This window comes from Gadus macrocephalus, chromosome 21, assembly GCF_031168955.1.
Source record: "Gadus macrocephalus chromosome 21, ASM3116895v1".
Classification (NCBI taxonomy): domain Eukaryota; kingdom Metazoa; phylum Chordata; class Actinopteri; order Gadiformes; family Gadidae; genus Gadus; species Gadus macrocephalus.
Window position 1 is genome coordinate 12,566,749 of NC_082402.1, and position 10,047 is coordinate 12,576,795.

At 45.5% G+C, this 10,047-nt stretch overlaps 1 protein-coding gene across 1 annotated transcript in view; it reads left to right on the forward strand.

Annotated features, from left to right (window-relative positions):
• Positions 1–3,652, forward strand: part of gpr176 (G protein-coupled receptor 176) — a 7,518-nt gene extending 3,866 nt beyond the window's left edge. The window contains exon 3 of the mRNA XM_060041789.1: positions 2,005–3,652. Coding sequence (XP_059897772.1) covers positions 2,005–3,295 — 1,291 coding nt within the window. The 3' untranslated portion in view covers positions 3,296–3,652. The remainder of the gene's footprint in view (positions 1–2,004) is intronic.
• The last annotated feature ends 6,395 nt before the right edge of the window (positions 3,653–10,047 follow it).

Sequence of the window (10,047 nt, forward strand, 5' to 3'; positions counted from 1 at the left end):
CTGAAGCCAGGCACTTTGTTCCTTTGGAGGAAAAAGGACCAATCCATTTATTGGGATTGACAAGCAGGGCTGAAGTCCAGTAAATGCATAAAGGCTTTCTTTTCCTTTCTTTTCTCTTTTTTTGCTATCTCTAATCCATTCCCCCGGGAAGCACACCTATTTACCCTGAGGCTGAGGGCGCTAGGGACAGGACTGTTTGGCAACCTTCCCATAATCTCAAAACGTTGGGGTGAAATACAGTTATCGTCACAATCTCAGTAGTTAACATCTGAACCAGGTACAGGGGGGATGCTACTAGGCCCCAGGCCAGTGCTGCTTTGCCCTCATTGGCTAAGTGCCCTCTGGCCAAAGAAAATTACTTTTTCATACTAATAGTTGTATTTTTGTTTTTTACTACCGCATATACTGTTGTTTTTATAAATATAATATCAAATATTTCATTTTGGTTGCATGAAAAATGTCACCCTTAGTTTGCTGGAGCCACTGCCCCTCACAATATCTGTGCAGGGCCGTGATCGTTAAAGCGTTCACATCAAGAGAATAGAGTTACAGGAATCACCTCTTGGTATACATACAATTATATTTCAAGCTTTAGTTGAAATACCAAATTTTACATTTATTTAAATTCTCATGAAGACACTGAAACATTTCTATTTTTCTCCATTAATCAAAGATTTGAGTCGCAGACACGATACCAGAGAATGTAATATATGTTCAGGTTTTTTATCATTCCAAGTTTCTGCTTGAGTACTAAGAGCTAGATTCCCCCATTCCCCATAGAAACCACTACTATCATAAAACAACATAATCCCTGAATTATTTAGTTCCATGGGGGGGGGGGGGTGATGGACTGGATTGAGAGGCAGGCTGAGATTGCATCACATTTTGAGGATGACACCCTCACACACACAAACACACTCAGCCTTGCACACACACCCGTGCACAAGTGCAGAAACACACACATACACAGGAACGCATAAACGCACACTCCGAACACAGAACACTTCAACTTTTTTAATATATATGTATAACGTTTATTTATAAACGTGCAACACACACCCAAGCATATGCTTGCAATTGAAAAATATCAGCCCTTAACGACAAAATCAATGATAGGACTCACACATATGGGTGTTATTCTCTAAAATCTCACCTTCTGGTCCCCAGAAGATGTCTAATCCCCAATGAGTCAACCCCTCACGCTCCCTCCTTTTAAAGCAGCGAGAGAGGCCCATTCCTTGCAGCAATCCCTCTCTATGTCTGTCCACGGAGCTCTCCTCATCTTTTCCCATCTCCCTTTAGCGATCCACATTTGTTTTTCCAATTTTTTCTTTGCTGTAAAAATCTGAAGAGAATGTAAAAACGTTTTTGGTCAAGCACATTGAAAGCGTCAGGGGAACCGTAGGATTAATGGATTATCCATAAGAATGTGCATGCATTGTGATGCAGCAACAGCTAGTTGATACAATATGCCTATATGTTTTCTTTTACTTATCTATTATTTTATTTTATTGCATGACAATGTTTATATGTGAGGCACTTTGAGTCTGCCTTGTGTATGAAAAGTGCTATATAAATAAAGTTGCCTTGCCTTCCTTTGCCTTGCCTTGCCTAGCTCCGGCGGCCACGCAACCGGCCCCATTTTGTTCATTCAGTCTGCGTCACCATTTTCTCTAGAAGAATTTTACCATTTGATATTACAGACTTGTTTTATAATTGAAAGAGCTACACTAGGCATTAATGCAAATGGTGTTCTGAATGGGGTCGGCTGACCGTAATGAATGCCACACTCACAATGCTGATTATTGTGCACTTAAGCCCAGGGACTCCTCCTGTTCCTATTAAGAAGTCGCAATCTTAATTTCTCTTGGTAAATTCTGCGTCATTGAACAGCAGCTACCAGAGATTCAGTGTGAACCTTTCTCTTGCATTTTAACGTGCAGTCTGCTCCTCATCCTACCGCGTGACTAACCACCGTGTTACCCACCGTGTTACCCACCCCAGGTATTACTCAGTGCTGTACCCCCTGGAGCGGAAGATCTCCGAGGCCCGATCCCGGGACCTGGTCATCTACATGTGGGCCCACGCCACGGTGGCCAGCGTCCCCGTGTTCGCCGCCACCAACGTGACGGACGTGTACGCGGCGGCGTCCTGCTCCGACGCGCCGGCCCGCGCCCTGGGCCACGTGCTGTACGTGGCGCTCTACAACGGCACCACCGTGGTGCTGCCGCTGGCGCTGGTCTTCCTGCTCATGCTGCTGATCCGCCGCGCGCTGAGCGCCAGCCAGAAGAAGAAGGTGGTGATCGCGGCGCTGCGCACGCCCCAGAGCGGCATCTCCATCCCGTACGTGTCCCAGCGCGAGGCCGAGCTGCACGCCGCCCTGCTGGCCGCCGTGCTGGCCTTCTCGGCCTGCAGCGCCCCCTACGGAGCGCTGGCGGTGTACCGCACCGTGCTGGGGGCCGAGAGCGCCGCGCTGCTGCCCGCGCCGCTCTACCTCACCGCCGTGTGGCTGCCCAAGGTGTCCCTGGTCACCAGCCCGCTGATGTTCCTCACCGTCAGCCGCGCGGCCCGCCAGAGCCTGCTGGACCTGCTGGCCCGGCTCCACCGCCGCTACAGCCGCCGCAACGTGGTGGGCTCCGGGGGGCTGGTGTCGCTGGGCGGGGAGAGCAGGGGGCCGGCGGAGGGCGGCTCCAGGACCGGCCTGGAGACGGCGGGCCGCTCCGGGAGCCAGCTGCTGGAGATGTTCAACATCGGACAGCAGCAGATCTACAGGCCGTCGGAAGAGGAGGAGGAGGAGGAGGAGGAGGAGGAAGAGGAGGATAAGGGGCTGGGCGGCAAGAATAACGGCGCTTCCTCCGCGAGATCGGGGCCTTGCTCCGAGTCCCCGGAGGGCCCCCACTGGGGGGCCCGACCGGGGAGCCTGAGGCGAGAGGGGGTCCCCAAGAAGGAGCAGCAGCAGCAGCGGCGGCAAGGGTTGGCGGACGGGGAGGCCCCCCCGGGGCCCCCGGCCCCCCGGGGGTCCCCGGCGCAGCCGTGCGCGGCGTACGCCTCGTCCTCCCAGGTGGCGCCGGCCACGCCCACGGACAGCGAGGACGTGGTGCAGTTCGGCTTCGGGCCGTTCGAGCTGCCGCCCCAGTGGCTGCCCGAGACCCGCAACAGCAAGAAGAGGCTGCTGCCGCCGCTGGGGAACACCCCCGAGGAGCTGATCCAGACCAAGCAGCCCCGGCCGCGGCCCGAGCGCCGCATCAGCCGGAACAACAAGGTCAGCATCATACCCGCCGCCGTCGACCCCTGAGGCGGACCGGACACCGGGGGGGGACGTCAGCGGCCCGTTGGCTGCGGGCGTCTAGTAAGATACGCTGCATCATCTGCCTTTTTTTTTTGTATCGCACCTTTTAAGTGTTGCTGTCGTTGGAGTCCCGCTCGTTTCCCCTCTCTGCTATCCCGATGCGAGTTAAAGTCTCGCAAACTGTAAGAAAGGGTTTTATGTCTGCCACTGTGATGCTTTGAGATGGGTGTCCTGTGAAGGACTTGTATTCTGACACCCTGTATTGTTTGGTCAATGTATATCTTTCGTTCACTCTTAGTTGCGTAAAATACAACGTATTATGCTCACTGAAGATTTCTAGAGAATAAAACACGTTTGACATGACTGAACAGGTTTTTTCACAAAGAGCTGCGTATCAATCCTTTCATTCGCTGTATGATTGTGATTTCCATTTCCTTATCATGTGCTGTCAACAATCACCATGTCTTTCATGATCTGAAGTACATGTTATGATATCTGTATTAATATGTCTACCACATAGTAGTACACAGAATGAAAACCTAAATATAAGACAAAGCGTTGGTTCCTCCTATTACAAGCTTGGCTTTTATTTGTCCCCAGAAGCATAATGAAAACAAGCCAGATGGCAACATTCAGATTACAAATAGATGCGGCGCTGTCATTGCATTATTAGTCTCTTGGTTTTTCCTTGGTTTTTGTAGAAAATCACTATATAAAAAGCTGAACACACGGAGATAGTGACACGTGCTATTGGATAAATCTATTTATAGTTTTTCATTATAATTGTATATTAAGATTACAAACACCCAGTCAACAGGAACAAGCTGTCGCTGGTGCTTTGAATCACCATCACTTCAAATATTTGTCATCCACCCACCACCTCCCCATGTTCACACACACACACACACACACACACACACACACACACACACACACACACACACACACACACACACACACACACACACACACACACACACACACACACACACACACACACACCTACACCTACACCTACACCTACACGCACACACACACACACACACACACACACACACACACACACACACAGCCCTGCGGATACACTATGCACACATGTTCACGGATATGCACACACACACACACACACACACACACACACACACACACACACACACACACACACACACACACACACACACACACACACACACACACACACACACACACACACACACACACACACACACACACACACACACACACACACACCAGTCCGCAGTGACATGTATGCTTTGTTCACACCACAGCCCACTTGCTGTGTCCACAGAGCCAGAGGATCTATAGGGCAGTCAGTGCCCAGCACCTTTATCAGCCATCATTGATCGCTCATGCCTGAATAGGAAAGATCCCTGTGGGCACTCCTCCCAGGACGAAGGAGCAGGAGAGGACATGGTGTTTCCAGAACAAATGATTGCTTTGGCGCCACAGAGGTAAATTGTACCCAATCCCAATGACTTAATGCTTCCTCTCAAAGACATTCATCACTTTGTTTGGAGTTCCTATTGTATCCGATGAAATGGGTCCAAAACCCATTTGACACGCTGGGATGTGAAATCATTGCTTACACTGACACTCTTGAACTTATGCCGTTTTCTATTATGGCTCGGGAATAAATCCTACACAGTATGGTATCGGAAATAGCTTCCATCACATACTATTGTCCAGTGAATCATAACAGGTACAAGTGCCTTCTAGTTATATTTAAAAGGTTGTTGCCTTTGCTGTGCTTATTTAGTGTCTGCATTTCAGATAGACTCATTTGCATTGCTTTGCAACATTTAGTCAAATTGATTAAATTGGAATGAATGTTGGTTTATACTGGCCATTCATCCATGCAAACAATTAGCACACAATCAACAACAAGAGTTAAATCTAACCCTCTGATTATTTCCTGTCTATTTTCCTTTCAGTTTATTGGCTGATCTTGGCCATTCGTCCATGTTCCTCCATGTTCCTCCATACAGTCTAGACGCTAATACAGCGACAAACTTCAAATCAAAACCCAGGTGGTACACAAATCGTTTAATCGTCTGCTGGAGCAGACATAAGACTCTCAAAGTATGTGTAAGACGGAGCACATGAGAATACTATTGTCCCAGTGTTGCGTGGGAACAAAGTCTCTATTTATTAGCTTGTGTTTTATTCAATAAAATGGTGGACAAGGATTTTGTCCACCAGTGGTCATTCCCTCGATGTCACAGCATCATCAACCTCATTGCTTGTTTTTATCTTCAAGTTAAAATGTTATACATTGCATGTTGATAAGTTTAATATCCATGGGTTGTGAATTTGTAGTTTTTTTTCTTATGCAAAACACTTGATTGACTGGTGTTAAAAAAGTTGTACTACAAAGTAGTTGTTGTCAGTGTAACACTTATCTCTGAGGCCATCAGAACCAAACCAAAAAAGAATGTGGAAAAAGAAAGGAGGCCATGATAAGATTGTCATGTTGAAACAGAAGGAAAATAGTTTTTGTGGAACTGTTTCTAAAGCAGTTTCTGTATCTCCATTTGTAGAGTCTGTATTGACTGGTTGTCTACATTGCTCTACAAAGATTCTCTACAAAGGTCGCACCCTCTCTTTATATGGCTATTCTGTTAATTAATTAGTAATTATTTCGGCATCCACCTTGTGGATCACTCATTCTTTGATTGGATTCATGACCAGTCACTGAATGCCACTCCCATTCTGAACAAGCGGGTGTCTAACAACGTGGTTGTATGTTGTTTGGTGTGTCAGGCCCTATTACTCATAGTCGATGGCTAGAGGCAGCTGCCTCTAGCCATCTAAAGAAGCCCCTAGGGGCTTCTTTAGCTCCCAGGTTGCTTGGCAACAGCAAACCAACATTCTGTAGATGTAGTGCAATACTTACTAGCAGCCAAATTAATGCAACACATAAGGTAAGGTGCTTAAAGTGGCCATTGTACAGGTAAACATTTCTTAGATGGCTAGACACCGATTGAGAGACATACCATGAGCTCATCATCGAAAACAAGTGATTTTCTTTCTCCCTGTTATCTGCAAATATGTAGATGTTATCCTGTGGTCACATGCGTTAGCATTCACAGAGCTCCCAGATGTGTCTTTGGTCAGCATAATCCATCCTGATGCTTCCCTCAAGGCCTCCATTCTCACTGAGGTATGTGGGACAGCAAGGCAGATGCAGGCATGTAACAATGGTGCTTCAGATGCTCAGGGATTCTGCTGAGCACAGACACTGGATGCCGGTGACATTTACACTGTTTTTATGATTTGATTTGACTATGGGAGTATATCAGCTGGAAAGAGTCTTTGAGCACCTCTAAAAGCACTTTACAAATAAAAAGTATTGACCTCGTTTTTGTTATCCCTCTGAAATGTTTTTCACTGCTTGGCTGGTGAAATCATGGTCTGTTTTATTAATCTATTATAAATAATGCATTACTAAATAATAACGTAAGCAGTAATATAATAATGGCTTTAATTATTTCTCCTTTCTCCTTTTCCTGCTTCCTTTGCCCTCATCATGCGGAACGAATGCAGGAGTCTTTGTGGATGTCGGCATCAGTTATAAGACAAGTGAAGCAGCCATGGCCATCTCCACCCCTCCCCAACCTCCTCCCAGGGAGGGAGACGGAAAGAGAGGGAGGGAAAGAGAGAAGGAGCGACAGAGAGAGGAAGAGATGGAGAGAGGGAGAGAGACTGAGAGAGACTGAGAGAGATAGAGAGAGAGTAATTACATAAGATCTGCGTTCATCGTTAAGAGGAATTAGGATTTATACATTTGTCGCCCCGTCAGCTGATACTGTTGCTTCACAACATCGCACTTCGTATTTAATCTCAACATTCCTCACTTGCCCAAATAACAAGCAGCCTATTGTGGGGAGTGCAAGGTTCAGTGGTGCGGTGGCGGGCCAATCGCAGGCTCCATAAGCCCCACTCCTGGTTCCTCGACACAGTGCAGGAGAGGAGGGGAGAGGAGGGGAGAGGAGAGGCGATGGAAAGCCATCCAGCTGGAAAGGGTAAAGGAGTATATTTTGAGCATGGATGATAAATCAGATCATGGTGTGTGGACGACAGAGAGAGATGCTGCCTTCTGGTTATGCACCGGGCTTGCTCGGCATTTTTGAGGATGTGCAGCATGCACAGTTAGATGTAGTTATACAGATGTTTTTTGCTAGAAGGGCGATGCTTTTAAGTGTAAGGTATTTACCTTTCAGTCTTTATTCAATGTTGATGCAACTATATATCTCATGAATATATATTCCATAATCCTATGGATCAATGCATAACTTTCTATCCCACAACAAATGGCAGAAGAATAAATCTCTATCAAAATAGAATAATATTAGATATAACTTTATTTATTTTATTAATTATTATTCCCAAAATGAAAAATTGGGCTATTAAGACTTTAACAAGGGAGTCATATACAACATGTACATATCAAACATTGCAATGTCATATTTATACAATTATTCACACATTATTGTCATCTCATTGGGCAGAGATTGGCCTGTCACATAATAGATGTTATGGCTCTTTACAATAATGGGATGGGATATATGGTAAATCTGCTTATTATTCACTCTGATTATACAAATTAAAGCATGATGAGAATAAAAAGTCAACATAGCGTTTCCAGTAGCAACCAGCGGTCCTGGAGGGAAGACAAGAAAACATCTCAGAGCTGTTCAAGAGCCCTCCTCACACCCAGTTAGAACTGAATAAGAACATTGTTTCTTCAATAGGTTGTTATTGCGACGACACGGCAGGAACAAAAAGAGATAGGATCCAAATACAGACCAGACTAGTAGGCCTACTCATGAAATGTAACAAAAAATGCTTGCAAAATAAAAAATCTGAATAGCCTACAACCAACTGGTTGAAAAAAACACAAAGAACTAGAGTAAAAGGAGGAGCCACAAACAATGGACATGATAAATATAAAGAAAAGACAAGTGAACGATGGAAGAGATCTGTTAAAGGGGACATATTATACCACAAGGTGTGAGTGTGATTACCCGTTACAGGCCGTGTTGAAAATTGGCCTCTTCTGACAACACAAGTGTGCGTGTCAACCTAGATGTATCCTGGATAGATGAGCAACGTTTGCTACAGTCCACTGGGTAGGCTGATAGACTGATCTATCCAGCACACATCTAGGTGGACACGCCCACATTCTCAAAAGGGCTTTTAACGGCTAATCACACTGACTCACACCTGGTGGTGTAATATGTCACCTTTAAGTAATGGAAGAGACTAACGAGGGAATGAGGTGGAGGTGGGACGATTGACAGGGAAGCTCAGGTAAGGGGAATCAAGAGATTTCAGATGGGAGTGTCAGGATCTGTGAATTGAGGGGAAAGGTGTAGGGACATCGGGGGACAGGCAGAGACCAACACTTAACATCATATACACAGAGTCAGACGAGGACAGTTATGAGGTCAAAGTCGTATAGCGGGCAAAGATTGAACTGACGGATACTTTGGCTCATTGTCAATTGGATTGACACTGTAAAACCTTTATCTGCCTTGTCAAAAACCCAAGTCGTACATTGTTATAATTGAAGATACATTATCAGTTGTATTGCTTGGGGTAACTGCTGAAGCCATTCTATTCATCATTTTTAACATATGATTATGCAATAATACTACAAGTAATATTCTTTATAACTCAAAAGAGAGAAATCAGTCACTCTGAAGACTTATACTCACCAAAACACACAAGAAAAATAAGGAATGGGCCCCTCTAAGACCGACCCAATTTTAGAAATAGCCATATTCCGTTATCAGCAGCAATTCTGAAGAATGAAAAAACAAAAGCAGGATGTCAATGTTTTTTATATTGTGGCGACCACAGGTGCAGACGTTTGTTAAGATGCGCAAGGGATTCTGGGGGTCCATTTATCCTGGGGGTTTGGAACCTTTCGTGGACAGTGTTGCTGGGTTAAGTGGGGATAATGGGGGTGTCAATTGGTTGTGTGTAGCGTGTTGTTGTATTAACATATTGCGTGTATCGTTGCCGCCACTGTCACCGAGAATGACGTGTTTGTTTATTAGGTGCGCTGTTTTCCATGCATAATATTGCTCATTAATAAAGGCAGTCCATAGTCGTGCGGTGTATGGGCCGCGGAACTGCATAATTGCTTGAACCTGGGCTCCCGTCTCATCCTTCCCGTAGTGCTGCTCGCCACAATATTTTATTTTAGAAAACGGTTACAAAAACAGCATGTAGGCCTACTGATAATGTTGTGAATATGAAGCTCTGCTATTACTCAAGTAAAATGCATAGCATCGGCTAAAGAAGACACGCTGACATTTTGCAATTCATAGGACTTGCAAGTCTTGCATTAACGCAGATGGTATTTATTTAGTCCGTAGGGGGCGTTATTGTCCCACAGAACACTTTGAAATGGACCGGTCATACAAGCGGTCCTTCTGTTGACCTGTTCAGAGGTTTGCAATCAGCTGCATTATCTATGACCGATAAAAATGTCTTCTTCTTTTCTTTTTCAATGCACTATAAAGATTAATGTCTAATTCAGTGAGCGGGCCACAGGGTTAGGTATATATATATAGATATAGAGAGAGAGAGAGAGAGAGAGAGAGAGAGAGAGAGAGAGAGAGAGAGAGAGAGAGAGAGAGAGAGAGAGAGAGAGAGAGAGAGAGAGAGGCCTTTTATTAGTACTGAATCTGAATTGTAAACAATTTAAGACTTTTCACAGAACTGCAGAC